This window comes from Rhinatrema bivittatum, chromosome 9 (assembly GCF_901001135.1).
Source record: "Rhinatrema bivittatum chromosome 9, aRhiBiv1.1, whole genome shotgun sequence".
Taxonomy (NCBI): domain Eukaryota; kingdom Metazoa; phylum Chordata; class Amphibia; order Gymnophiona; family Rhinatrematidae; genus Rhinatrema; species Rhinatrema bivittatum.
The window spans coordinates 86,663,273-86,677,739 of NC_042623.1; the positions used below are offsets into that span (position 1 = coordinate 86,663,273).

A 14,467-nucleotide genomic window follows, 5' to 3' on the forward strand; every position below is an offset into this window, starting at 1 on the left:
GGCCCGGAGGCAGCCCCGGATTACCTTCTCCTCCGCGGTCAGAGCTGCGGCCTACCTGCCTCTCTCTGCGGGGCTGGGACCGTCCCCGACGGGATTACCATCTTTGCGGTGCTAAGGCCGCCCCCGGGGTCTCCCGCAGCGACTGGAGCCGCTGCCGACGTCAGGGCCTGCTCCTCAGGCTCTGCCTACGTCTCTACGTGTTGACGTCGGTGCAGGCCGCGGTCCTGCACAGCTCCCTGCTGCTTCTGCTGCTTCTTAGGCGCCGGCCCACGCCTCTCTGCTAGATTTAAAGGGCCAGGCACAGGAAGTGTGCTGGCCCCACCTTTAATGGGACTTCCTGCTTTAGCCCTATAAAGGGCTGTTCCGTCAGTCTGTTCCTGGCCTTGCATCTGAGCGTCATCCCCTCTGGAGGCTCCTGCCTGCCAGAGTCTTGTAAGGTCTTCTGTTCTTCGTGGAGCTCTTCGTCTCGTCTGCCTTCTACCATGTCTTCATGTCTTGATGTCTCGCCTGAGGTCCTGAGCCATCGTTCTCCACTGCAGTCTATTCAAAATTTATCTACATGACTTATCTTCCTTCAGTATCGCTAAGACCATGTAACCCCTCTTCAAGTCACTGCATTGGATCTCCATTCATTTCCACATAGATTTCAAGCTTCTGTTACTTAGCTACAAATGCATTCACTCTACAGTTCCTCATTAACTATCTTCTCACTTCTCCTATACTTTTCCTTATGAACGCCATTCATAAGGCAAATCACTCTTACCTGTGACCTTTTCTGCTGCCAATTCCCAATTTTGTGCTTTCCAACTTGCTGCATCATATGCCTGGAATAGGCGTCTTGAGTTTCTTACGCATATAAGTCCACTTTAAAAATTTGTGCTAATGTCTATGAGTACTTTCTACTTGTAGACTTTTGCCCTATGCATGCTATTATAAACACGGGCTCACAAAATAAGTGTGTAGTAAAAATAATAATGCTTTTATTTACAAAGAAAATTGAAAATAATCTGCATTTTAGAATCCATAACAGCTATTGAGCATTAGCAGTGTACCAGCTGATTTTTCTAAATATTTTTAAATCTTAGGTTTATCTTGAAACAAGAAGAAGAAAAACGGAAAAGTGCAGAAATGCTGTATGAAAAAGGCAAAGACCAGCTAAGAAAGAAAGAGGATCAATTTTGTGAGGAGATGGAAGGAAAACAACATCTTGAACTCACCCTGAGGAACCTAGAGATGGAGCTGAGAGCAGTAAGGAACAACATAAAGCAGGTTTGAGAATATTAAGCACTTATAGACCATGCTGAAGGAATAGAGAATAGCCACTGCCATTAGCAATGGTAACATGGAATAGACTTAGTTTTTGGGTACTTGCCAGGTTCTTATGGCCTGGATTGGCCACTGTTGGAAACAGGATGCTGGGCTTGATGGACCCTTGGTCTGACCCAGTATGGCATTTTCTTATGTTCTTAGGTTCTTATGTGTAGTGTATGTCTTATGGTCGCATTAAGGGGAAAAAATTCACTATTCTGTAGGTTAAAGTGACAGTCAAAATCATTGAAATTGTAACTGTCTAATTAGGTGCTTTTATAATACAGCTTCCTTTATCAACCTACTAATAAATGCACATCCTTATCAAATATGCCTAATATTCCACTGAGTAAGTAAAAATAAAGTGAAAAACTTTCAAAGGTTTTTTTCTTATCACTGTGACTTTGGTAGTTTTATGATAAAACTCCCCAAATAGCAATATCTGACCATTGAGAATAGAATGTTCATTAAGATTATGCTTCAAAAATAACTAAGATTCCCACTCAGAAGTTAAGTATATGTCCATGCCTGCATTGGTAATGATTTAAATGCTAATAAAAAATTAAATTAAAAAAAGTAATGTAACTGTACTGTGTGTTGTGCTGTTCAGTTATATCTTTTAGAGAAATAACCTAACTAGAAAAAGTAAAAAGGGCAACAAAAATAATAAAAAGGATGGAACGGTCTCCTTATAAAGAAAGGCTAAACTGGTTAGGGCTCTTTAGCTTGTAGAATAGACAACTGAGAGAGAGGATATAATAGAGGTTTATAAAAATATGAGTGGTGCAGAACAATTAGATAGTTTCATGGAGTATGCCCAGTCCAGGTGCTAACTGGTAGCAGATTTAAAACAAATTTGAGAGTATTTTTTTGGATGTGGTCAAAGTTAATTGCATATGCTGGGTTTAAAAAAAGTTAGATAAGTTTCAGGAGAATAGTTCCAGTAACTCGTATTAGTTAGGCAGGCAAGAGATAAACACCACCTACATTTGGGAATGGGCAACAGTTAGGTGACATTCCGGGTGCTTCCAAGTTACCCAGATTTACCACTGTCCAGAAACAGGATTGTGGGCTCAATGGCCCATTGGTTTGGCCCAGCATTTCACTTCTTATGATTAAAGGTTGCTCAGGGATGCCATTTCTCAAATGGAGTCTACTCACAAATCTCTTGAAAGTGTTGTCCAAGGTACTAGTAAGACTAGTCTTCTGGATCAGGATCACAGGCTGCGTATCCCAGCACCAACCCTGTTACCTAGGGTTGCAGCAAGAGATTGTGCTGAATCCCGTCAATGACTCCAGATTCCTTCTGATCCATAGAAAATGTGTCATTTCTTTTTTTCTTGTCACAGGTTGCTACCTAAGCCCTGCTTAGCCCTCTGACTTTTCTAGAACACACTGCTGATAGCTAGCAACTTTATTCCAGACATCAGTGTTCACTTCACACTTGTAACTTTCTGTTCCTTTCCTGAGACAACAGAACCACTCCAGCAAGATGCATATGTGGTCATCCATAAGCTAGCCCTATTTCCCAGGACCATATAGAACCTACTCTTCTTTACCTTTTGCAGATTTAAATTCCTAAGCAAAGGCTGTCGGTATCTCTCCTCCTAGTTCCAGGTAAGTCTTTCCTTTTGGCTCCCTGCCTGGTTCTGTCTCTCTCTGTCTAAAAGGCAGTGCTCTCTCCCCCTTAAGACACACTGACTTCACACAGCAACTTTTTAAAATTAGTCTCAGCTGTGTCTCCCAATTGTTAGCACACCTTTCTGAGGCTGCTTCTTTCAGCCTAATTTATTCTCTACCAGTAATCTCAAAACTACATTTCCCAGAGGCCCTGTCCTTCCTGTTCCTTTTAGCTTTCCAATCCCCTAGTCAACTCTGGTTTATTTCTCTTTCCCCTTTGAGGCAGTATTCCCCTTGGACCTCCTCTTAGAGCTCACTCTGCCTTCTGGATAGTCTGTCTTTGTCTCCCAGGCTACTGGCACTAACCTTTAAAAAGGAGATAGCGCAGCTTTTAAACTAGATGATGGGGGAAAGCTGATTATCGCTCAGAAGCATATGGTTTGGAATGATGTATCTTTGAAGGATACTATGAGAACAGGGAAGATAGGGCATCCCAGTAGAAAGGTTGCAATAAATGCCAGTGGGGATCAGGTGCCTTAAGTAAAATGCAGAAAGATTCCAAATTATTCCTGTCATCTGATGAGCAGGCTGTTAATACAAACAAGAAACATACTTTGAAATGTCTATATAAAAATGCTCGAAGTCTAAAAAAAAATAAGATGAGAGAGAGTGTATAGCACTGGATGAAGAGTTAGATATAATTGGCGTCTCAGAGACCTGATAGAAGGAGGATAACCAATAGGATATGTGATACCAGGGTACAAATTATATCGAAATGATAGGATGGATCAAGTTGGTGGAGGGGTGGCAGTATATATTAAAGAGAACATTGAGTCAAACAGGATAAAAGTTCTTCAGGAAACAAAATGCAATTTTGAATCTTTATGGATAGACATTCCAGGTGAAAAAGGGAATAAAATAGTAATGGTGTATTATCATCTACCTGGCCAGAATGAACTAACAGACAATGAAATGCTAAAAGAAATTAGAGAAGCTAACAAAATCAGCAGCACAGTAATAATGTGTGATTTAATTTATCCCAGTATTGACAGGGTGAATGTTACATCAGGACATTCTAGAGAAGTAAAGTTCCTAGATGAAATAAATGACTGCTTTATAGCGCAGCTGGTACAAAAACCAACAGGAGGGAAACTATTTTAGACCTAGTCCTTAGTGGAAAACAGGATTTGGTACGAGAGCCACTTGGCAATGGTGATCACAGCATGATCAAATCTGACGTAATAACTGGAGGGAGGCAAAACAAAACTCTACTACGACAGCATTTAACTTTCAAAAATGTGTCTATGATAAAATAAGGAAAATGGTTAGGAAAAAATTGAAAGGATCAACTGCAAAGGTTAAGAGTTTAGCTCATGCATGGATGATATTTAAAAATACCATCTTGGAAGCCCAGAACAGATGTATTCCATGCATTAGAAAAAGTGGAAAGAAGGCTAAAAATCTACCGGCATGGTTGAAAATGAGGTGAGAGACTAATATGTAAGAGAATATCTTTCAAGAAATGGAAAAGGGATCCGAATGAAGAAAACAGGAAACAGCATAAGCACTGAAAAGTCAGGTGCAAAGCACTGATGAGGAAGACAAACAGAATTTGAAAAGAAGCTTGCCGTGGAAGCAAAAACTAACAATACAAACGTTTTCAGGTACATTCAAAGTAAAAAGCCTGCAAGGGAGTTAGTTGGACCATTAGATGATCGGGGGTAAAAGGATCTCTTAGGGATGACAAAGCCATAGCAAAATGACTAAATGAATTCTTTGCTTCAGTAGTCACTGAGGAAGATGTAAGAGATATATACAGACGTACAATAAAAAAGTCCTGGACAAGAAATACTTATAATCAAAAAATCAAAACCTTCCCTAAATCATTAAACTTGAGGGGTCTATTTCTTAAAACAAAAAATGTTTAAATGGAGAAGGCATGACCATCATATCTACAGACTTAATACTGCGATATTTACTGCAGTGTCCTTTAAATGCCTGAATATCGACTTAGTCATCAGTCTATGCCTCCTTCCTATCTTAATTTTGGAATTTGCATTTAGTGAAATTATAGTGAAAATTAGTGAAAACCTCTTATTTTAAATATCTATGGTGAGCACTTAGCTGGATGTCCCGATGAATTTCCAAAGGGAAAACGCTATGCTTTGATGAAGAGGTGAATATCACCCGGCATCTCCCTAATGAGGTGAACACTATTTGAAAATATTCTTTGGACAATATTTAATTAACTAGAGGGAAGAAACAGACTATTCCCTGAGGTAGGAAACGTGGTGACATCTGAAACGTTGACTACGTTGGTTCTTGGTCTTCTTCTTTTGGAAATTCATCAGGACATCCAGCTAAGCACTCACCATATATATTTAAGTTCCCTGTACGTACCAGGATCAGTCCAGACTGCTGGGTTATGCCTCCCTTCCAGCAGATGGAGTCAGAGAAAAGCTGAAAAGCACCCCATATATAACCTTGTGTGCCACCTGCGATCCCTCAGTATTTCTCTGACTCCAGCAGATACGAGAGAGCATAACTTGCGGTCCTGATCTTTGTTTAAATTCCTGTTTAGGATGTTTCTTCTGACAGGTTTGATTTATGGGGGAATCCTTTGACTAGATCAACCTTAAAAAAAAAAATATATATATATATATATATATATATATAAAATATACATAAATAATAAAATAATAAATAATAAAATAGTAGCCAAGTAGTTGATCCACAAAAATCTCTTCAAGTTTGTCAGAAGAGCAGCTAGCTGCAGGCAAGTGAGCCAGGGCATTGCCCTACAGCCGTCTACCCGGAGACTTGTACCCTGACCCGGTGAGCTGCGAGGGAGGATTTACCAGTGGGCTGGTCACACTCCCCCTTACTTGCTAACCCAGAGAATTAAAATTCCTCTGGTGGGTGCTTAGACTGGTTGCTCAGGTAGGTTTGTTCCCCTGTTTTGGGGGCTGATAAAAAAAAAAAAAAGACAGTGCAAATTGTTTGATTTAAAAGCGCACCCGTTTCTATCAGCCCTAGCCTGCCACGATCTCCTGGGCCTCCGGAGGGGGTGGAGTGTTCACCCAGCTGCTTCTCGCGCTTTTTTTATGCCGCGTGGGTCTGTCTGTGGAGCTTGTGGGGAGCCAGGGATGCGGCTCTCCCACGAAGGCCTCTACTCCCGATGTATCCCCGGGGGCGAGGGGCCTTCGCAGCGGCCAATTTCGGGATAGGGGTCAGCTTTGCCGCGACCACGCGGATCTCGGAGCGAGCAGTCAGCTCAGAGGCAGAGGTTTGGCCCACCCTCGATCGGTGTGGGAGCGGCGGCCATCTTGCCTCCATCGGGATCTAATGCTGATTTAGCTGAGGAGGGAGAGGATCTCCCTCCCCTCTCCCCGCCGGCATTGTCCACAACGACCGCGCGATTTGCAACCAGACTCGGCTCCTCCCCCGAATTTGCCCCCGGGGGGGCCCTTAAAGAGGCAGCACCCGTTTTCATCACAGTTTCTTTTATTTCCTCATAAGGCTTATGTAAAAGCTGAAGCTGACTGGGAAGCCCAGTCTCCTATCCGGGCTAAGCTTTTTAAAGCTTCTGCAGACCAGAGGAGGTCTGGACTTTGGCCACCCCACTCTGTTCCTGAGGATGGGCTATTCGCTCCTTTTCCACCTGCGGATTCGGTACCTCAGGACCCCTCCGCAACATATGTGAGCGATGATGTAGACAGTGCCGCTCCGGTGGAGGGGGATGATCCACAGGTGTTCTGTTTGTTCCGCAAGGAGGAACTGGACCTGTTGATTTCACATGTGCTTCAGGAACTTCAGATTCCACATCCACAAGCTGTGACGGATTCTTCTCCTGGGGATTCAGTCTTATCGGAGCTTCGCCTCAAACCTTTCCTTTCCATCCAAAATTTTTCCAGCTTGTGTCCCGGGAATGGGATACGCCTGAAGCCTCCTTGCGGGTTAACAGAGCCATGGAAAAACTTTATCTACTCCCTAATGAGTCTCTGGATCTTCTTTAAATTCTTAAAGTGGGCTTGGCCGTCACGGCCATAGCCAAACATACAACCATTCCTGTGACGGGAGGAACAGCGCTCAAGGACCTTCAGGATAGGAGGCTGGAAGTTTTCCTTATGCGGATTTTTGAGGTGTCTGCTTTGGGAGTGCGGGCTGCCGTCTGTAGCAGCCTTATGCAGAGGGCTACTCTCCATTGGATTCAACAGATGCTCACGGCTCAGGACCTTTCTCCGGGGGAGGCTGAGCAAGCGAACCACATGGAATCAGCGGTTGCCTATACGGCAGATGTTTTGTATGATCTTCTCCATAACTCTGCCTGTACTATGTCTTCGGCAGTTTCCGCAAGGCGGCTGCTATGGCTCTGTAACTGGTCGCCAGATGCCTCTTCTAAGTCTCAGCTGGGTTCCTTTCCTTTCAAGGGCAAGCTTTTATTTGGAGACAAGCTTGAGCAGCTTATTAGAGCCTTGGGAGACAACAAGGTTTACAAGCTCCTGGAAGACAAGCCCAGATCAGTTTGCTCACCAGCACTTTTCGGGGCCATTTTCTAGGGCAGTATCGTTTCCGCTCCGGCAGGGATTCTTCTTATGCCCCCCAGCAGACGTCAACAAGGTCAGAAGCATGGGCGCATTCCTTTCATTGCAGCGAAAGGCACCGGAGCTTCTCATGCCTTCGCCTCCAACAAAGCTCCCCAATGAGAGGGCGCCGGCCCATTCCTCAAATCCGGAGATTGGGGAGCGGCTCTCCCGGTTTTGTGAGGAATGGGTCAAGATTACCTCAGACAAGTGGGTTCTAGATATTATAAATCACGGTTATGCTTTGGATTTTGCTCGGTCCCTTCGCGATCTGTTCCTAGTATCTCCCTGTGGGTCTCAGACGAAGCAACAAGTGGTTCTTCAAACGCTGTCTCGGTTGAAGGCTCTGGGAGTGATTATCTCGGTTCCCGCAGCCGAACGTCGGACCGGTCGTTACTCCATTTACTTCGTGGTTCCCAAGAAGGAGGGCTCGTTCCGGCCAATCTTGAATTTGAAGAAGGTCAACAGGGCTTTGCGAGTCCCTCAGTTTCGCATGGAGACATTGCAATCCATCATTGCAACAGTCCACAAGGGTGAATTTTTGGCTTCTTTGGATCTGACAGCAGCTTACCTCCACATAGGAATCCAAGAACACCATCAGAGGTTCCTACGGTTCTTGATCATGGGACAGCATTTCCAGTTTCATGCCCTACCCTTCGGGCTGGCAACGGCTCCATGGGTCTTCTCCAAGGTGATGATGGTGATGGCAGCGATCCTTCGACAGGAAGGGATATTGGTTCATCCCTACCTGGATGACTGGCTCATACGAGCGAAATCGGAAGAGCTTTGCAAAGTAGCGGTACAGTCGGTTTTGCGTCGACTGCATTCCCTAGGCTGGGTCGTCAATTATGCCAAGAGCCAGCTGGTTCCGTCCCAGGTGTGGAATTTCTAGGAGCTCATTTCGACACTGATGTGGGCAAGGTTTCCCTGCCTCTGGTGAGGACGGAGCGGTTAATGTCTCAGGTTCGGCGCCTGTTGGCTCTTCCCTCATCCGAGGTGTGGGACTATTTTCAGGTTCTTGGTTTTATGGCATCTACCTTGGAGTTGGTTCCTTGGGCCTTTGCTCATATGAGACCTTTGCAGAGGGTGCTGCTTTCTTGTTGGGACCCCAAGTCGGAAGAGTTCCATCTGCCCTTACCGTTGCTGGAACCAGCCAGGACCAGCCTGGATTGGTGGTTGATCCCGGATCACTTGCTTCGAGGCGTGGACCTGGAAAATTCTCAATGGATAATCATGACGACGGATGCCAGCCTGACAGGTTGGGGGGTGGTCTGTCAGTCATGATCAGCACAGGGCCTTTGGGCACTTCCGCAGACCAAGTGGTCCATCAATCACTTGGAAACCAGGGCAGTTTGCTTAGCGCTGCGCCAATTCCTTCCGCTTGACCACCACCGGGCGGTACAGATCCTATCCGACAATGAGACCACCGTGGCTTACATAAACCGGCAAGGGGGTATGAAGAGTCGACCAGTAGCCTCTGAAGCGGACATGTTGATGGCCTGGGCAGAACGCAATCTAACCCGCATAGCGGCATCTCACATAGCCGGAGTGGACAACGTTCAGGTGGACTTTCTCAGCCGACAGAGGCTAGATCCCGGAGAATGGGAGCTGTCCGAGGAGGTGATGTGGCTCGTGATGAGTCGGTGGGGGAGCCCCCTGGCTAGACTTAATGGCAACTCGATTGAACGCGAAAGCGGCTCGTTTCTTCAGTCACAGAAGGGAGCATGGATCGGAAGGAGTGGATGCCCTGGTTCTTCCATGGCCTCCCGACATTCTCCTTTACGTGTTTCCTCCTTGGCCGTTGGTGGGAAAGGTTTTAAGGCGAATAGAATCCCACCAGGGGCCGGTTGTTCTGGTGGCCCCGGAGTGGCCGAGAAGGCCGTGGTTCGCAGATCTGATCAACCTGGCAGTAGACGGTCCTTTGCGCCTCGGCCATCTGCCGAACCTCCTCTGGCAGGGCCCAGTATTTTTCGATCAGGCCAAAATTGCTCCATTCCCTTTATCATCTTGGTTGTCCTTCTCTGTACCTTTTCTAATTCTGCTGTATCTTTCTTGAGATGTGGTGACCAGAACTGAACACAATATTCAAGATAAGGCTTGGGCTGTTTTCGAGGTCCGGTTGATGGTACTTCCATTGCTGCTCACCCGGATGTGGCAAGATTCTTGAAGGGTGCCAAACACTTAAAGCCACCAGTGCGTGCGATCTGTCCATCTTGGAGTTTAAATTTGGTTCTCCATGGCCTTTGCGGTTTTCCTTTTGAGCCTTTGAAGCGGCTTGGCTTATGAGAGGAGACAGTTAAGGAAGAAGGGCTACGCGGAGGCAGTTATTACCACTCTTCTCCACGCTCGAAAAACTTCTACATCTCTCACCTACGTTCGGGTATGGAAGGTGTTTGATTCTTGATGCCGTAGGTTGAATGTGTCCCCGCGGCAGGCCGCTATTGTTCACATTATTGCCTTCTTATAGGAAGGCATAAAGAAAGGTTTAGCGTACAGCTCGCTCCGGGTGCAGGTAGCAGCCTTGGGGTGTTTTCGAGGTCTGATTGATGGTACTTCCATTGCTGCTCACCCGGATGTGGCAAGATTCTTGAAGGGTGCCAAACATTTATTTATTTAAAGTTTTTCTATACCTGCATTCGTGATTAAAAATCACATCTTGCTGGTTTACATATAACAGGGGGAGTGAGTCAAATAACAGAACATTAACAAGTGCGAAGGTCGTAAAGTTACATTAGAACAGGGTAAAGTCTAACTTTGGGAAAGAATTGGAGCAAGAAAACTGATCAGTTAAGGAATAAATATTTACATTATATTGTGAAGTCTCTTAGAGGATGTAGTTGTCATTCAAACGGAATCTGGGAAGGCTTGCATTTAAAGCCACTGGTGCGTGTGATCTGTCCATCTTGGAGTTTAAATTTGGTTCTCCGTGGCCTTTGCGGTTTTCCTTTTGAGCCTTTGAAGCGGGCTACGCTGAAGGATTTAACGCTTAATACGGTGTTTCTCATGGCTATCTGTTCAGCTAGATGGGTTTCAGAGCTTCAGGCATTGTCCTGTAGAGAGCCGTTCCTGTGCATCTCTGACTCTAGAGTTTCACTTCAGACAGTGCCTTCCTTCCTACCAAAGGTAGCATCGGCCTTTCATGTCAACCAGTCAGTTGAGTTACCGGCGTTTTCAGATGAGGATAGGAATTCTCCTCAGGCTCAGGATCTGAGGAGATTGGATGTCCGCAGGGTCCTCTTGCGGTACTTGGAGGTAACTAATCCTTTTCAATTGTCAAATCATCTTTTTGTCTTGTGGAGCAGTCCTAAGAAAGGGACTAAAGCTTCTAAGACTACTATTGCCCGCTGGTTTGAAAGACGCTATTGCTTCGACTTACATATGTCACGGGTGTCCAGTAGCGGATGGTCTTAAGGCGCATTCTCTTAGGTCACAAGCAGCGTCCTGGGCAGAAAGCCAAGAGATTTTCCAGGCGGCCACTTGGAAATCTTTGCGCACATTTGCTAAGCATTACCGTTTGGATGTCCGGGATCCGAAGGTGGATTCTTTTGGCAGCAGTGTGCTTCAAGTGGGACTCTCCGGGTCCCACCCCCTTTAGGGCAGCTTGGGTTTATCCCAGCAGTCTGGGCTGATCCTGGTACATACAGGGAAAGGAAAATTGGTTCTTACCTGATAATTTTCATTCCTGTAGTACCAAGGATCAGTCCAGACGCCCGCCCATATGCAGGAGAGTCCACTCAGCTACTTGTAATTTCTCTTGGCAGATTTTTCGAAGATTGCACACTTACGCGACATACTTTTTTTGTCACAAGTTATAGTTTTTAAGAGGTTAACATTTGGCTTGATCAAGTCATTGGTTGTTAAAATTTACTTCATTCTGCTTTGATATTGATTATACTGAGGGATCGCAGGTGGCACACCAGGTTATATAGGGGGAGCTTTTCAGCTTTTCTCTGACTTCATCTGCTGGAAGGGAGGCATAACTCAGCAGTCTGGACTGATCCTTGGTACTACGGGAACGAAAATTATCAGGTAAGAACCAATTTTCCTTTAAGTGGTTTTTCACTAATTTTCACTATAATTTCACTAAATGCAAAATGCAAAAATAAGGTAGGAAGGAGGCAAAGACCAATGATTAAATCGATATTCAGGCATTTAAAGGATTATTAGGAAAGGAATGGAGAATAAAACAGAGAATATCATAATGCTTCTGTATCACTCCATGGTGCAGCCTTATCTTGAATATTGTGTTCAGTTCTGTTAACCACATCTCAAGAAAGATACAGCAGAATTAGAAAAGGTACAGAGAAGGACAACCAAGATGATAAAGGGAATGGAGCAATTCCCCTATGCCTATGAAGAAAGGCTAAAGAGGTGAGGACTCTTCAGCTTGGAGAAGAGATGGCTGGAGGAGATATGATGGAGGTCTATTAAATAATGAGTGGAATGGAACAAGTAATCGTTAATCAGTTTACTCTTTCAAAACATACAAAGACCAGGGGACACACAATGAAGTTACTGGGTAATACATTTAAAAAGAAAATATTTTTTTGACTCAACGCATAATTAAATTCTGGAATTTGTTGCCAGAGGATGTGGTGACAAGTGTTAGTATAGCAGCATTTAAAAAGGTTTTGGACAAGTTCCTGGAAGAAAAGTCCATTAACAATTATTAAAGGAGAGTTGCAGATATCCACTGCTTATTCTTGGAATAAGCAGCTTGGAATCTATCTACCCCTTGGGATCCTGCCAGGTACTTGTAACCTGACTTGGCCACTGTTGGAAACAGGATATTGGGCTTGATGGACCCTTGGTGTGACCCGATATTGCAAGCCTTAAGTTCTTATATACTGGCAGAGAACATATGAGTGCACTAGATTGTTCCAATAGAATGTACTAGATTGCACATTCCCTATGTGAAGGTAATGGATTTAATTAGATATAAAGGGCTGTACATATATATGACTGGTAATGTTTTTTTAACTCAATAAAATTAAGGAAAAAAATAAAGTAAAAACAGCAATTATATTTTGTACAATTTCCTCTTATTGATGCTCAGCTGGTTTGGTGCTTGTGCATTAAAGTTACTCAGTTTTGGTTTCTCCTTCTGGAGCTTGGTTTGTATATTCATTGGCATATATACCTTATATACCTTAAGATGACTGTGTTTTTGGGTGCCTTCTAATCTATTCACTGAGAGGCAGATTTTAAAAGCCCTACGCGCGTAAATCCAGCTGGATTTACGCGTGCAGGGGGTTATATGCGCCGAGTCTATTTTGCATAGGCCCGGCGACGCATGCGTGCCCCGGGACGTGTGTATGTCCTGGGGCTTGAAAAAAGGGGCGGGGCAGGGGCGTGGCCAGAGGCCTTCGTAGGGCTGCTAGGCCGGGGGATCCTGCGCCGGCACTTGGCCGGCGCGCGCAACCTTGTAAAACAAAGGTATGGGGCAGGTTAGGGAGGGGAAGGTGGGGGGGGGGGGCGCGCGGAATGAAAGTTCCCTCGGAGGGAACAGGGAAAGCCATTGGGGCTCCCCTAGGGCTCGGTGTGCGCAGGGTGCACTAGTGTTGCACCCCCTTGCGCATGCCGATCCTGGATTTTATAACATACGCGCGGCTGCATGCGCATGTTATAAAATCAGCGTACATTTGTGCGCACCAAGTTGCGTGTACAAATGTACGCCCGTGCGTACCTCTTAAAATCCAGACCTGAGTGCACAACTCTGTTTTTCTTCTTATCGCGGATGTCAATGTGCATTGCACTCTACTGGATATCCTTAGCTTTGGGAAGTCCCATCCTTGTGAGTCCATTGAGGCTGTGTGGTGTTAAAGAAAGTGAAATTATTTTCTGAAGTTGATGTTCTCTATTTTCACCAACTCAGTGATTCACACCCTCACCCCACCCTAGCTAGCCTTGTGGAGTACACACTCAGCTCTCTCTTTCAGCCACAGCTGGCAGTGTGGTTGTCTGGTTGCTTGGCAACCGGTTCAAAAGTATCAAGTTTCCAAAGCTGTCAGCTTGGGAAGCTGCTTTGACTCAGCAGGAGATAGTCACATGACTCCATCTGTGTGAATCATTGAGCTGCTCTTATTGGAAAATCCTAGTTTACAGGTAAGCAATTTAATGTACTCCTCTTTATCTATCACTATTTTTCTACCTCTGATAACAGCTTGACAGTTATTTTCTTTAGTATCCTGGAAGCAAGATAGTTGTAAAAAGTGCTCCCTGGCTCATCTCAAGCTGTCTTTTCACAAATTTTTGTAATTGCTGGCCTGCCTTTCTGAAAGAAGCGTGTAGTGATGCTGCACAGGGACACTACATTTTTCCTTTTGTATTTTTCCCACACCACTCCATCATGGGGCCTGTCATGCCTCCTCTTCTCAGCTAGAATAATCTCTCTCCATCCCTATCAGCCCTCTATCACCGTCCCAAATCTCCTTGACACATTTCCTGGCATATTTCCCTCCTTTATATACTACAGCCCTCTCCCCTGCTTTTGAAGTACAGCAACAGTGCAAGCTGCAGACACACCAAGAGAATACAGTACTTCCTGACCCTTTTCGGTCACTGCCCATATGCTTCCACTCTGAACAAGAAATGCAGAGATGGCGCCCTGTTTCAAGGAGATGGACAAAGTTCCAAAAATAATTGTGTGTCTTACAGCGTCAGAGCACCTTGTATTGCTACTTTCTATTTTTATAACACTGCTAAATGTACACAGTGCTGTACATCTGATAAGCTTCCTCTATGCACCATACATAAATTAATACACGTCGAAAAGACAGAATGGCTGAACACAGCCCTTCACGTACACTTCCCTAATAGAAACTTGAGATCAGCAAACAAAACCCTACTAACTATTCCCTCAGTAAAAACAGCCAGACTAACTCAAGTAAGGGATAGGGCCCTATCCCTGGCAGGACCTATAAAATGGAACACAATGCCTTTAGAAATCAGAACAC

General features: G+C 45.0%; 1 protein-coding gene across 1 annotated transcript in view; it reads left to right on the forward strand.

Moving 5' to 3' along the window:
• Positions 1-14,467, forward strand: part of LOC115099561 (ankyrin repeat domain-containing protein 26-like) — a 462,251-nt gene that overhangs the window by 317,818 nt on the left and 129,966 nt on the right. The window contains 1 exon segment of the mRNA XM_029617295.1: positions 1,086-1,269. Coding sequence (XP_029473155.1) covers positions 1,086-1,269 — 184 coding nt within the window.